Source organism: Cebidichthys violaceus, unplaced genomic scaffold, assembly GCF_023349555.1.
Source record: "Cebidichthys violaceus isolate CVI_PGR_0920_01 unplaced genomic scaffold, fCebVio1.0.p SCAF_36, whole genome shotgun sequence".
NCBI lineage: Eukaryota > Metazoa > Chordata > Actinopteri > Perciformes > Stichaeidae > Cebidichthys > Cebidichthys violaceus.
The window spans coordinates 435644-451417 of NW_027176550.1; the positions used below are offsets into that span (position 1 = coordinate 435644).

Genomic DNA, 15774 nt, shown 5'->3' on the forward strand with positions numbered 1-15774 from the left:
AAAAGTCATAGTATAGCATGTCCAAAAAAGTCATGAAAAAAGTCATGGTATAGCATGTCGAAAAAAGTCATGAAAAAAGTCATAGTATAGTATGTCATAAAAAGTCATTAAAAAAGTCATAGTATGTCATAAAAAGTCATAGTATAGTATGTCGAAAAAAGTCATAGTATAGCATGTCGAAAAAAGTCATAGTATAGTATGTCGAAAAAAGTCATAGTATAGCATGTCGAAAAAAGTCATAGTATAGCATGTCGAAAAAAGTCATAGTATAGAATGTCATAAAAAGTCATAGTATAGTATGTTGAAAAAAGTCATGAAAAAAGTCATAGTATAGCATGTCGAAAAAAATAATTAAAAAAGTCATAGTATAGCATGTCCAAAAAAGTCATGAAAAAGTCATAGTATAGCATGTCGAAAAAAGTCATAGTATAGCATGTTGAAAAAAGCCATGAAAAAAGTCATAGTATAGCATGTCGAAAAAAGTCATAGTATAGCATGTTGAAAAAAGTCATGAAAAAGTCATAGTATAGCATGTCGAAAAAAGTCATAGTATAGCATGTCCAAAAAAGTCATGAAAAAGTCATAGTATAGCATGTCCAAAAAAGTCATAGTATAGCATGTCCAAAAAAGTCATGAAAAAGTCATAGTATAGCATGTCGAAAAAAGTCATAGTATAGTATGTCCAAAAAAGTCATGAAAAAGTCATAGTATAGTATGTCATAAAAAGTCAAAGTATAGTATGTCATAAAAAGTCATTAAAAAAGTCATAGTATGTCATAAAAAGTCATAGTATAGTATGTCATAAAAAGTCAAAGTATAGTATGTCATAAAAAGTCATTAAAAAAGTCATAGTATGTCATAAAAAGTCATAGTATAGTATGTCGAAAAAAGTCATAGTATAGCATGTCGAAAAAAGTCATGAAAAAAGTCATAGTATAGTATGTCATAAAAAGTCAAAGTATAGTATGTCATAAAAAGTCATTAAAAAAGTCATAGTATGTCATAAAAAGTCATAGTATAGTATGTCGAAAAAAGTCATAGTATAGTATGTCGAAAAAAGTCATAGTATAGCATGTCAAAAAAAGTCATAGTATAGTATGTCGAAAAAAGTCATAGTATAGCATGTCGAAAAAAGTCATAGTATAGTATGTCGAAAAAAGTCATAGTATAGTATGTCATAAAAAGTCATAGTATAGCATGTCGAAAAAAATAATTAAAAAAGTCATAGTATAGCATGTCGAAAAAAATAATTAAAAAAGTCATAGTATAGCATGTCGAAAAAAGTCATGAAAAAAGTCATAGTATAGTATGTCATAAAAAGTCATAGTATAGTATGTCATAAAAAGTCATTAAAAAAGTCATAGTATGTCATAAAAAGTCATAGTATAGTATGTCGAAAAAAGTCATAGTATAGTATGTCGAAAAAAGTCATAGTATAGCATGTCGAAAAAAGTCATAGTATAGCATGTCGAAAAAAGTCATAGTATAGCATGTCGAAAAAAATAATTAAAAAAGTCATAGTATAGCATGTCGAAAAAAGTCATGAAAAAAGTCATAGTATAGCATGTCCAAAAAAGTCATGAAAAAGTCATAGTATAGCATGTCGAAAAAAATAATTAAAAAAGTCATAGTATAGCATGTCCAAAAAACTCATGAAAATGTCATAGTATAGCATGTTATAAAAAGTCATAGTATAGAATGTCATAAAAAGTCATAGTATAGTATGTCATAAAAAGTCATTAAAAAAGTCATAGTATGTCATAAAAAGTCATAGTATAGCATGTCGAAAAAAGTCATAGTATAGCATGTCGAAAAAAGTCATGAAAAAAGTCATAGTGTAGCATGTCATAAAAAGTCATAGTATAGTATGTCATAAAAAGTCATAGTATAGCATGTCGAAAAGTCATAGTATAGCATGTCATAAAAAGTCATAGTATAGTATGTCATAAAAAGTCATAGTATAGCATGTCGAAAAAGGTCATGAAAAAAGTCATAGTATAGCATGTCGAAAAAAGCCATGAAAAAAGTTATAGTATAGCATGTTGAAAAAAGTCATGAAAAAGTCATAGTATAGCATGTCGAAAAAAGTCATAGTATAGCATGTCCAAAAAAGTCATGAAAGTCATAGTATAGTATGTCATAAAAAGTCAAAGTATAGTATGTCATAAAAAGTCATTAAAAAAGTCATAGTATGTCATAAAAAGTCATAGTATAGTATGTCGAAAAAAGTCATAGTATAGCATGTCGAAAAAAGTCATCGTATAGCATGTCATAAAAAGTCATGAAAAAAGTCATAGTGTAGCATGTCGAAAAAAGTCATAGTATAGTATGTCATAAAAAGTCATAGTATAGTATGTCGAAAAAAGTCATGAAAAAAGTCATAGTGTAGCATGTCGAAAAAAGTCATAGTATAGAATGTCGAAAAAAGTCATAGTATAGCATGTCGAAAAAAGTCATAGTATAGAATGTCGAAAAAAGTCATAGTATAGCATGTCGAAAAAAGTCATAGTATAGAATGTCGAAAAAAGTCATAGTATAGTATGTCGAAAAAAGTCATAGTATAGTATGTCGAAAAAAGTCATAGTATAGTATGTCGAAAAAAGTCATAGTATAGTATGTCCAAAAAACTCATGAAAATGTCATAGTATAGCATGTTATAAAAAGTCATAGTATAGAATGTCATAAAAAGTCATAGTATAGCATGTCATAAAAAGTCATAGTATAGTATGTCATAAAAAGTCATAGTATAGCATGTCGAAAAAGGTCATGAAAAAAGTCATAGTATAGCATGTTGAAAAAAGTCATGAAAAAGTCATAGTATAGCATGTTATAAAAAGTCATAGTATAGAATGTCATAAAAAGTCATAGTATAGTATGTCATAAAAAGTCATAGTATAGTATGTCATAAAAAGTCATTAAAAAAGTCATAGTATGTCATAAAAAGTCATAGTATAGCATGTCCAAAAAACTCATGAAAATGTCATAGTATAGCATGTTATAAAAAGTCATAGTATAGAATGTCATAAAAAGTCATAGTATAGTATGTCATAAAAAGTCATTAAAAAAGTCATAGTATGTCATAAAAAGTCATAGTATAGCATGTCATAAAAAGTCATTAAAAAAGTCATAGTATGTCATAAAAAGTCATAGTATAGCATGTCGAAAAAAGTCATGAAAAAAGTCATAGTATAGCATGTCGAAAAAAATAATTAAAAAAGTCATAGTATAGCATGTCGAAAAAAATAATTAAAAAAGTCATAGTATAGCATGTCCAAAAAACTCATGAAAATGTCATAGTATAGCATGTTATAAAAAGTCATAGTATAGAATGTCATAAAAAGTCATAGTATAGTATGTCATAAAAAGTCATTAAAAAAGTCATAGTATGTCATAAAAAGTCATTAAAAAAGTCATAGCATGTCGAAAAAAGTCATAGTATAGCATGTCGAAAAAAGTCATGAAAAAAGTCATAGTATAGCATGTCGAAAAAAGCCATGAAAAAAGTCATAGTGTAGCATGTCATAAAAAGTCATAGTATAGTATGTCATAAAAAGTCATAGTATAGTATGTCATAAAAAGTCATAGTGTAGCATGTCATAAAAAGTCATAGTATAGTATGTCGAAAAAGGTCATGAAAAAAGTCATAGTGTAGTTACTGTACTATGACTGTTTCATGGTTATTTTTGTCACACTATACATCTTCAGCTCAACATTCAGACCGTCGTCGATCGTATCGGTCAAACAGCCAACATGTTCCCTAAAGTTCATGTGTTCAAACAAAAAACACCTCGACGGAAACGTGTTTTTTTAATTCAGTGGTTTTATTATTAATGAACTGGTTTCGTCTGTAAAAGGACAAAAGAGGGGGGGGGGGACGAGAAGAAAAACTGTTTCCACTGTCTTCAGTCTTGAAGTTTCCAACGTTTATCGTCTGCAGTCCAGCTTCTTGTTCACTGTGAAAACAGTCTCTATTTACACTTTAAAAGACAGAAACGTCTTTCTGCCTAAACGATGGTGTGGGTGAAAATGAGGATGCATTAGTTTCATGTCAGGAGGTGGGAATGTTACGACTTGTTTGGAGGATTATTATCACTTATTCATTTTTAACTCTTTTTTTTTTTTTTTTTTTTTTAAAGGGGTGGGGTGTCGTCACACAGCAACGCTCATCTTCCAGTGGGCTTCAGTTAGCAGAGGGGTGGAAGGACAGCTGCTGGGTGGGGTGAGCCTGAACCTGAAGAGCTGCAGGACCAAACACACAGAGATACGCTCGGTTAACCACTTTCTGAATCCCTGAACTTGTCTGTAGATGACAGTATTGTCTTTAGTACTTGACGCAGCAGCAGGAGACGGACTGTGGCCCACGGGACCCGAGTCCGTCTCCAGCGACGAGCTCTACCTTGTGGGTGTCCGATGTAGAAGTGTTGCGGCGCCCCCTGCTGGGGGCCGTGTTGGGGGTTGGAGCCCCCGCCCTGCTGAGGAGAGACGTAGTGCAGCATGACGGGCGGCAGGCCGTGACCCGCCGAGTGGTGCGGTCCCGACATGCCTCCTGTGACGTGAGCCTGCGGAGGACAAACAGTCTGAGACCGCGTCTGAAGTGTCCACGTCCTTTACCGCAGTAACAGTACTGTGAAAATACTCCACGGCAAGTAAAACTACTGCTTTCAAAGCCCTACAATGTATTGATCGTGCAGTAAAATGTGTTCCTCTCATATCTGATGTTTATGGATTCATATCACTGCTGCATGAAACCCTCTGAACCCTGAAGCAGGTTTGAGCTGTTTATCGCTCCCGTTAACATTTTTCAAAATAAAAGTCCTGCTCCTCTATAGAAACAGAACCATGATGAGTAGAAGTAGAGAGAACTAGAACATGTCTTTAGAGTAGAACAACACAGTTATGATGACATCAATCATTAAAAAAAAAGTTGAATTTCTTTGATAATTTATTTTACAAAAATTGGAAAACAATATAAGTTATATTAATATAATATTAAGCTTCGTTTTAGCTGCTTTTTCCCCGACAGAAGTTCATCACACGCGATGTGTTCAAGGACCGTGAGAAAGAGGAAACTCTGACGATAACGACAGCTTTTACAGCTCCTGGCTGTGATAAGCGTCGTAGTTTTGCCGACTGGTTAGAGCTGAAGAGCCTCATACATTCACCTGTGTGAGCTGGCTGATGGAGGGGAAGCCGTGGGGCAGAGGCTGGTGGCCGGGGAGGCTGTACCCCTGCATGCCGTACGAGGCCTGGGGGGAGCTGTGGCCCGGCTGCAGGTTGGGAGGGGTCGGGGCCTGCAGACCTCCAGAGTGGAACATGGACTGAGGCTGAGGACCAGCCTGACTCGACTGAGAGGAGAGACGAAGATTAAAAACCCAAGAACACATAAAGACGTAGCTCCCGTAAAACCCCTAACCCCCCCCTCATGTGACTCATAGAGACCTGATTGTGTCCTGGACTGGGAGCGGAGTGCTGGGGGGGGGGCTGATTCCCAGTCGGGGTGCTGGAGGGCTGAGGGTGATGGAGGGCGCCCGAGTGGTGAGAGAACGACTGAGCTGAGAGAGGAATAAAAGTCTCTCCAGTTATTACGAGTAGGACACTCATCATACATGTGAGGTGGAGGTCATCTGAAGGGAAATACAAAAAACTCAATCCTGCTTACCATACATGGCCTGTTGTGGCCCCTGGGGGCCCTCAGCCTGGCCGGGGTACTGGGGGCCCGGAGGACCCATCTGCTGAGGAGGGGCCCCCGAGGTCAACATCCTGGCTCCCCCCTGAAGCATCGAGTAGACTGGCTGGAAACGCCCCCAGAGACGAGAGGAGAGCTTTAATCAGTCTCATTGAAGCACCGAACCCCTGGGGGGTCCCGACGTGACTGGACTGTGTAACAGCTGCTGTGAGCTTAAATACCTGTCCGTGGTAGTGGGGGGGCAGGGCCTGGATCACCTGGCCGTACTGCAGGTAGGACTGGGGGTACGGCGAGGCCACCAGCGGGGGTCCTGCTGCCGAGGCTGCGGCTGAGATCATGGAGGAGGCCTGGGAGGCGTGGTGCTCCGGACGCTGTCCCACCACCGGGCCTGAAACAGAACCACGCGTACGTGATCACCAGTCACACCACCTGAGATCCATGGTGAACTACAGCGCCCATAATGCTTTGTGGGGGGAGCACACAGGAAGTTGTGGCTTCAACTTGTGTGTGTGTGTGTGTGTGTGTGTGTGTGTGTGTGTGTGTGTGTGTGTGTGTGTGTGTGTACCTTTGGCTCTGGGGTATTTGCCCTGGTTGACAGTCGACATGGTGTACTGATACATCTGAGGAGCCTGAGGAGGAGACAAGAGGTACAAATGTGTAGTAAAGTGTACGTACACACACACACACACACACACACACACACACACACACACACACACACACACACACACACACACACACACACACACACACACACTCTCTCTAAGGTTCTAGGTGAGTGACACCGAGGGGTTCAGACCTGGATCTGGTGTCCCTGGATGTGGAGCGGGGAGACGTAGGACAGGTAGTGTCCAGGCGGGTTGCTGTAGATGGCTCCTCCTCCCGGCTGACCTGGAGGGGCCAGGACCAATGAGGGGCTGGGGGGGGTCGGTCGGGGAGGGGTGGGGGTCGGAGCAGGTTTCTGCCTCAACAGCAGAGACAGACGTGATGTCAGAGAGAGACGTCACGCTCTCAGTAAAGACAAAAAGGTGACACACTCACCTGGACCACGTTCACTTTTACGGGAAGAAATTCTTTCGCATTTGGATTCAATGTCGAGTTTTTCACTTGCCTGAAGAAAAGAAGAAAGCAACAAAGCAGGACATTAAATAAACAGGTGACATGTATATGGATAGGTATTCTTATTCAACAAGGATAATCACACTTTTATAAACCTCTTCTACAAAGGGAGTCCTGTCCAAGATGGCGGCGTAACACTTTCACACAAGCACCAGATCAAAACACAAATAACAGACTTAAATGACGACGAAGACGATGGATGCTAAGCTAACCCAGCTAGGACCTAAATCTACTCCACTACCCAGAATGCTCCTGGCTGTCTGGTGTCTGGACGCAGGAAAGATCAGATGATTGAAATCAGACTTTAGGTCGGTGACTGTTTAGTCCACGTCTTCACTGAGACCTGGATCCGTGGTGGTCCAGGATCAAGCAGGACCCTACCTGAGCACCTGAACTCTACCTGAGCACCTGGACTCTACCTGAGCACCTGGAGTCTACCTGAGCACCTGGAGTCTACCTGAGCACCTGGAGTCTACCTGAGCACCTGGAGTCTACCTGAGCACCTGGACTCTACCTGAGCACCTGGACTCTACCTGAGCGGCCTCATCGTATTACTCACGCTGCAGCTGCAGCCTCGGGTCGCTCGCTGCTGTCCGGACGGCCATCCTCGCCTCCTCCAGGCTGTGGCCCCTCTGGCCCTGAGGACTCCTGAGGGCCAGCAGCAGCAGCAGCAGCTGTGGGGGTCGGGCCAGCCTCCGTGGTCTGCTGCAGGTCTTGGGCAGAGGAGGCGGAGGGTTTTGGAGGAGCGGGGGAGGAGGAGGAGGAGTCTGCGGGTGAGGTGGAGCTGTGCTGAGGAGGATCTGCAGAGGCCGGACTCGCTGACGGAGAGGAGGTCGGCTGCAGCTGAGAGGCGGAGAGAAACTATTATTATATTATTATAAATTATTATGAAGTAACATGTCAGAAAACAGCTCAATTATTATCTAGTAAAATGACAAAAAGCTACATTATTATGACAAAAAACTGAATTATTATCTAGTAAAATGACAAAAAAACTAAATTATTATCTAATAAAATGACAAAAAACACTAAATTATTATCTAATAAAATGACAAAAAACACTAAATTATTATCTAATAAAATGACTCACCCTGAACTCTTTGCCAAACTTGCGGAGCTCCTCTAGCTGGTTCCTCTGCTGCACCGTTGGAGCTGAAAGACAAGAGACCATCAGATGAACCATAAGAAACATCTCAGCTACATTAAACCAGTAATAATATCATCATCATCATCATCATCATCATCATCATCATCATTACCTTTGCAGTTCTTTCCTTCAGACAGACTTTCAGTTCTCTCTTTAGTGCTGAGGATCTCATTCACTGAGGAGCAGAGAGAAAACACGCCGACATATTTAATAAAACTAATTATTAATAATAAACTGTGGACTCTCACGTTCTGACTTCTCACTAGCATACGTTTATATTTAAAGTTAATAATATATATATAGTTTTATTTACATTCTCTTTTAGTTTTGCAGCGTTTCGTTCTCTTATTTTTCTGCTGAACAATAATCAAAGATCATATTTCTTTATTAATGTTGTTTAAAGAGCTTAAGCAGAATTCTTTCTTAACGATATCATCTCAAGACGTTCGTCTCACCGTCGACGGGGAAGAGGGGGGTCGGGCCGGAGGGTTTGGCGGAGGTTGCCATAGTAACAGAAGCGGAGGAGGAGGAGTCTAAGAAGACGGGGCCGCCCAGAGGAAGGTCCTGGGGGGGGGCGTCTGGTTTAGGACCACGAGAGACTGGAAGGAAGAGAGAGAGGACAAAACAGTTAATGGTTCTTTCTTTACATTTTAGAACTTTCTTCCTACTTCTTGTTTCCGAGTACTAGTATCTATTAGAGCACTAGTATCGATAAGAGCACTAGTATGGATGAGAGCACTACTATCTATTAGAGCACTAGTATCGATAAGAGCACTAGTATATATTAGAGCACTAGTATCTATTAGAGCACTAGTATTGATGAGAGCACTAGTATGGATGAGAGCACTAGTATCGATAAGAGCACTAGTATGGATGAGAGCACTAGTATCTATTAGAGCACTAGTATCAATAAGAGCACTAGTATGGATGAGAGCACTAGTATCTATTAGAGCACTAGTATCTATTAGAGCACTAGTATCGATAAGAGCACTAGTATATATTAGAGCACTAGTATCTATTAGAGCACTAGTATTGATAAGAGCACTAGTATGGATGAGAGCACTAGTATCGATAAGAGCACTAATATGGATGAGAGCACTAGTATCTATTAGAGCACTAGTATCGATAAGATCACTAGTATCGATAAGAGTACTAGTATTGATAAGAGTACTAGTATCTATTAGAGTACTAGTATCGATGAGAGCACTAGTATTGATAAGAGTACTAGTATTGATAAGAGTACTAGTATCTATTAGAGCACTAGTATCGATGAGAGCACTAGTATGGATGAGAGCACTAGTATCTATTAGAGCACTAGTATCGATGAGAGCACTAGTATGGATGAGAGCACTAGTATGGATGAGAGCACTAGTATCTATTAGAGCACTAGTATCGATAAGATCACTAGTATCGATAAGAGTACTAGTATTGATAAGAGTACTAGTATCTATTAGAGTACTAGTATCGATGAGAGCACTAGTATTGATAAGAGTACTAGTATTGATAAGAGTACTAGTATCTATTAGAGTACTAGTATCTATTAGAGCACTAGTATCGATAAGAGCACTAGTATCTATTAGAGCACTAGTATCTATTAGAGCACTAGTATGGATGAGAGCACTAGTATCTATTAGAGCACTAGTATCGATAAGAGCACTAGTATCTATTAGAGCACTAGTATGGATGAGAGCACTACTATCTATTAGAGCACTAGTATCGATAAGATCACTAGTATCTATGAGAGTACTAGTATCGATGAGAGCACTAGTATTGATAAGAGTACTAGTATCTATTAGAGTACTAGTATGGATGAGAGCACTAGTGATACTCGTCTCTAGAGGAACACACCTGCAGCAGAGGAGTTCGGGGTCCTCAGGGTTCTGCTGCTCTGGAGTCTCTGGGTTTTGGGGGAAGTTCTGGATGTGACTGAGACACAAAGAGACGACAACACTGTTATAAATACATAAAACATCTGTCGTCTACTCACATGATGTTTTAGTTCACTAATATTTATTATAAGTCAAAGGAAATAAATGATCGTAGTCTTATTTAAAAACTTGATTTAGTTCAAAATAATCTTTGCATCGGTTGTTTTAAAGACGTATCATAAGTTAAACTGGTGATAATTCTTCTTTAATATCTATTTTATATATTATATATAAAAAAACGTTTAATGTACCTTCATGTAATACTCATTTTTACTGAGTGGAGCTTGAAGGTGAAATAATAAGTAGTTTCTCTCTTAAGTGACCGCTGTGTGATAAATATTCCCCCGTACCTCCGTTAACGGCTGAGCGCGTGGAGTCGGCGAGCGCCTGCGGGTGAGAGAGGGAGTGCGGGAGGACGTGATTGGTGCAGGGGGGGCTGCCGGCCGCCGGCGGGCTGCTCTGTGATTGGTGGGGAGAGTAGGCGGTTCTGACGGACAGCGGGCTGCTCCGGTCCGAGGACGAGCCCGGCGCCGGGTGCCTGGAGGAGGAGGACGAGGTCGCCGGCGCCGTCGTGGGAGCGGCGGTCCGACCGGAGGCTCCGGTTCTGCCGGAGAGGCCGATCTCTCGAGCCCGCTGAGGGAGAGGAATGTATTTACCCTCCCTGGAGAGAAAGAGACGAGGTGAGAGGAAGAAGATGATGATATACACCGTGGCTTTGCGTTTGTTGTGAACGCAGCATCAGAAATCACAAACGCGACATTTTCAACAACAGCTCCGGCTCTCCTGTCGCATATATTTCCGTCCTCAGTTCTAAGAACTCGCCTCCCGGTGGACGTGAACCCGGGGCTGGCCCGCTCCTCCCTCTCTCGGACCACCGAGCTGTACTTGTCCTCCTCGCTGCGGCCCTCGTCGTTCTCCAGAGAAACCCTACGGCGGTACTGCAGGCTGCCCTCGATCTCGTTGGCCAGACGAGCGGCTCGAGCCTCCCGCTGACGGAAGACCTCGGAGGTCCCCTTCTCCAGGGGCATGCTGGGAGAAAAAAAAACACAGGAGACACAGATATGACTTTTTACTTTACTTTGTCTGTCAAAGATCTCTGTGAACTCTGTTTTTAATAGAAGAAAAATAAAGACAGAAACTGCTATGTGAGACTGATGCACTTAATCACTAGACTTTTATCTAAAATAAAAATAAAAAAAAAATCTTTTTTTTTCTTTTCATTTTGCTAATTTAGATTACATTTATGGGCATTTAAAAGAACCTTGAGCATTATTATTATTATAAATAGTATCATCTTCTTGTAGTAGTAGTAGTAGTAGTAGTACTCAAGGTGGATAAACTAGAGAAGCATCACTGAGGCTTATTATCTGGTACACGATCAGAAAACATGAGGATGTTTTTAACTTATTTTATAGGAAAAATAAAGATATGAGGAACGCAGAACCACTCGCTCCTGCCTGAACGCTACTGAGCATGTGCAAACCACTGCGACACACCGGAGGATACAAAGTGAACAACCAATCAGTGTTCAAACCAACAGGAGGAGAGCTAGCGACGTTAGCAGCACCGCTAACGGCTAACCAACAGGAGGTTCACTTCAGTTGCATCATGATGCCTTCAGGCTCTGCTCAGCGAACATGAGTCCTGGCTGAAGGTACATTATAACGTTATCGTGATGTGTTCACGTGTAATCTGTAAAATGTAGTTTTGGTGATGAACTTGAATGAATCCAGTCGTTTGAAGATGAATTATGACGTTTAACGCGTTTGTTTTTAATGCACCGGGATCTGAAAGAATCTGTTCTTTAACAACCTGGGTTCCCTTTTTGAACTGCAGAACATTCGGATGAACTGTGCTTCAGCGGCTTACCTCCAGCCTCTTATCCCTCGGACCTTTAGAGGTCTCTGAGCTCAGCGGAGCAGCTGCTCCTGATCTCTCTGGCGAAGCTTTTAACCCCTTAAACTCTGGAGCGGAGTCACTTCTTCACGTTAGGCCAAAAAACTGCCTGTTTTTAAAAACACATTTCTAGCTCACTAAGACAGTCGTTCTATATTAGAGTCTTTTGACTGATTGGTCAGCTGTTGTAGACGTCTCCCTCGCAGCTTCACGTATCAGAGTTTCATGTAATGAACCGAGTTGTGATCATAAGTGACGGGACATTAACACCAACAGACGAGATGTTTTGACTCCTCTGACTCACGTGTACATGGAGAGGCTGGAGTCGTAGGTGGACTTCACTCCGTACGTCTCCTCGTTGAACTTGAACATCTCGTTGGCGTCCCAACCGTTAGACTGAAAGAGGAAAAGAAAACGTGAAGGAGGAGTGAAAGGAACGCGCTTAAATATAAATATATATATATATATATATAGAATATATATTTATTTCACTTCAGCTTTTATTCTTATAAATAAACCTGTCAGTGAGCGGAGGAGTGAGATACGTATGATGAGCTCCTCCATCATAGAGTTCTGGTTTTATTTTATATAATTATTGATTTGTATTCACTTCGTAATGTAATTATTATTTATATTATTTTATCTTGTTTTGTATTTTTATTTTGTTTAACTGTTGCTGTCAATTGTTTTTTTTTATGTTTATAAATAAAGTTATTATTATCCTCCTGTGTGTGTGTGTGTGTGTGTGTGTGTGTGTGTGTGTGTGTGTGTGTGTGTGTGTGTGTGTGTGTTTCTCACTGTGTCGGCCTCCAGTTCAAAGTTTTCTCCGTTTCCGTTCCCGTCCCATCTCTGCAGGACTTTCTCCCGGTGGTCCCCGTTCACCCGCGACGAGCTGATGGACGTGTCGGTGAACGTGTCTGAACACACACACACACACACACACACACACACACACACACACACACACACACACACACACACACACAGGTCAACACTTATCCAGAGAGAACAGCACAGAAACAGAAACACTGACATCGATGTGAAACAATCGTTCGAGTCTCGTTACCTCTGACAGCAAAGTTGAGGTCGACGTCTCGGCAGGTCATGGTCACCAGGTCGCTGGGGCTGAAGATCATAGTGTCAGTTATATCCTCGATCTTAGGAGGAGAGGACGGGCTTCCTCCTCCTCCTCCTTCCTCTCCTCCTCCTCCTCCTCCTCCATCTCCATCGCTCTGTTTATGGACAGCATCCACAGCCAGCTCGCACTGAAAGCAGACAGAAGAGGACTCGGATAAACGTAAACTCTTGAAGAGCACAGAGAAAGAGTGAGGAGGTTTATATGTATTTTACCTGAGAGCTTAAAGTCTTGAAGATGCCTTCATACGCGGCTCCGTTTTTAACTCTCACATCACAGGTGGAGCCCTGAAAGCAGGAGAATGCGTCAGTCCGTTTGTTCGGTTTAAGTTTCACTACGACTTCAGGTACGGAGGTTCCATTTAATTACGTTGTGGTGAGTTCAAGCTCCGTCCGATCTTATTATTGGACTATATTCAGTAAGATCGGTATGCGATTCATGTGTTTCTAGTCTCTGATAATGTTACATTAAAAACAACCGATCAGTGTTTAAACCAACAGGAGGTGCACTAGCAACGTTAGCAGCACCGCTAACGGCTAACCAACGGAGGTTCTGTGTTCTCCGACAATAAACGGCGATAACATCGTGAGCATCTCGACTCACCACGACTGCTGTGAGGAAGTGAAGCATCCTGGCATTGTTGTAGACGCCTTCAAACACCTGCAGACAGGGAACAGGTGAGCGTGTTGTTGTTGTACAGAGGAGAAGAAACCGCAGCGACAATCCCTCAAAATCAATTTTTGTGATGATGTCAGAACACAACTCAACTTCTCGTGTTGCTGCTCAAGAATTCATATTTCTTTACATGCAAGAATAATAAAGAAATGTGAATTCTTTTATTAATTAATTGTCTTTTTTCTCTCACAAAATGATAAAAAAAGAACCGATAAGCAGAGTACAAGGATCCATAAAATCATAACATCTCTACAGACAACCATTTTTTAAAAAGTGAAAAATAGTCGTCCTCAACTTCTGTAATGTTATGATGAAGACAAAAATATAATGAAGGATCCACATGATGATTATCGTGTTTGTTATCCAAAATGGTGTCCACATTTTAGACATCCTATCATCTTAAATGATTTTAAAAATATTGCTTATATAAATACCTCCCCCCCCCCCCCCCCCCCAATAGGGCCCCCTCAGCTTTGGGCTGAGCCCCGGATGTTTACACCGCCTGGCTCCGCCCCTGCTAGTAATAACAGCGTTTTTATTATTTTCCTCATAAACACACACTCACTACTTACTATGCTGCTTAAAGGAGAAGTCTGCGATGGCGGTTTCATTGTGTTCCTGGTCCTGCAGAAGGTGGAGAGAAATAAAATGAATAAATGTCAGCTAACAAGCTAACGGAGACATCAGTGAGAACAATAAACACAAGCAACCTTCGCTAAGCTAACAAGCTAGCTACTTAAACCGTGACACGGCACCATTTGGTACTGATTAAATCGGCTATTATAAGCTAAACAAACGTCTTAAAGACAAATTACGAAGAGCTAAAGCGTAGTTGTTGTTGTTGTTCGGAATAGTAAAAAAAAAACCAGCTCGCTAAGTCCGCTAACGTTAGCTTAGCTTAGCGCAGACGGCGATTTTTTTTTTTTTTTTTTTTTTTAAGACACAAACAAACCGCCAGAAAAAGATGTCAGCGTCACATTAGACCCTGACAGCTGAGTCATACTTAGTATTTAGTTTTTACTTTTTAGTCATGTGCATCCCTGTTGCTCCAGTCTCGTCGTTCCAGTGAAAAGTCACCCGGTTTGGTTTTGACAGGCCAAACACACGATATACACCGCTGGAAAAACAACAAAACACGGCAGCGGCTGCGTTTGATTTGTTCAAACACTGCACCCGCTGCGCACGTGATTCGGGTGGAGTCGAGCGGGGCGGGCTGCTGCGAGGCGATAGAAATCAACAACGTATGAAAGTATATATTCTAATTGAACTACAAATACTTTGTTGTATTTAAAATATACATGTTTAAGTACTGTAAGTACTCACGATGGGTGAATGTTCCCGCACAAGAACAGTAGCCAGGCTACGCCGAGATCCTATAACGAACGCACCACTCGTAAATCCCGCCTACTGACCTAATCTAAAACCTCATTGGATGAAACTTTCTGTCAATCACTTTTGACCTTTTGTTTCATTGGTTTACGTTACACGTCAATCATTTATCCGACGGGCTCGTGATGGACCTCCTCACAGTTCATGTCAGGATGCTGGAGAATGATTTTAATCTGGTTTTAGTAAAGAAATTACGAATTAAAAGAATTATTTAAAAAATAATTAATTCAGTTGTGTAACTTTTATCCCCATAACAAGTAATACAATCATATTAAAATAATCTAAAAGGCTATTTTTAACTTAATTACCCCCCAAAAAAATAATATACAAGGCAGCATGTGAAAAATATATACAAATATACACAAAATAGTGTATTGAGTACATACAATTTTACCAAATATTAAATCAGCAAAAAATATTCTTGGCCTTGGAATCTTCATATACATATTTAGGTACATTTGTTTTAAATTATTTTAAAGTAAATTAAATGGTTTCTTTAGAAGCTTAAATATAAAACGGATTAAGATGGATCTCCAAGAAGTAAATAAATACTATATTTAATTTGGGAAAATATCAGATTGATAATCGGTATGTGGAAATAACCGTTATTAGACATTTCATTTCCAGTAAAAGTTTACAATTTAATCTAATATATTTAATCCCAGTTAAGAACAATAAAACACATTTCACGGATCAAATCATGAGAATCATAAATATTCCTGTAGATTTACTGATTTATCTGTTTATTTCACTTAAATACATTTTGTATTTACTTCACTATCGACCTAAAGAAGATGGA

The 15774-nt window shown here is 40.3% G+C and overlaps 1 protein-coding gene across 2 annotated transcripts; it reads right to left on the bottom strand.

The window, feature by feature from the left end:
* Positions 1-3800: 3800 nt before the first annotated feature.
* On the bottom strand, positions 3801-14752 carry atxn2l (ataxin 2-like). 2 transcript variants are annotated; one of them, XM_068725695.1, is made up of 23 exons: positions 14608-14752; positions 14159-14210; positions 13515-13571; positions 13127-13198; positions 12843-13041; positions 12575-12693; positions 12081-12172; positions 10703-10909; positions 10231-10541; positions 9801-9878; positions 8408-8551; positions 8065-8127; positions 7896-7957; positions 7365-7648; positions 6728-6797; positions 6486-6647; positions 6252-6315; positions 5908-6074; positions 5660-5792; positions 5440-5552; positions 5163-5345; positions 4397-4559; positions 3801-4239 (listed from the first exon to the last, which is right to left on the bottom strand). In XM_068725695.1, exons 1-23 carry the CDS (start codon positions 14622-14624, stop codon positions 4181-4183), a joined length of 2871 nt encoding a protein of 956 aa, XP_068581796.1. In that variant the 5' UTR covers positions 14625-14752; the 3' UTR covers positions 3801-4180. The 2 variants fall into 2 exon arrangements, with proteins under 2 accessions (XP_068581796.1, XP_068581795.1); XM_068725694.1 differs by having other exon boundaries at positions 7365-7666.
* Between the last annotated feature and the right edge of the window lie 1022 nt (positions 14753-15774).

What these genes read in the sequence shown, in the direction of transcription:
- atxn2l (XM_068725694.1), bottom strand. An exon ending in CCTCAACTTTGCTGTCAGAG is followed by an intron (nt 12,694 to 12,842) that starts GTAACGAGACTC and finishes GTGTGTGTTCAG; the next exon opens with ACACGTTCACCGACACGTCC. An exon ending in TCCAGGGACACCAGATCCAG is followed by an intron (nt 6,316 to 6,485) that starts GTCTGAACCCCT and finishes TCTCCTCCTCAG; the next exon opens with GCTCCTCAGATGTATCAGTA.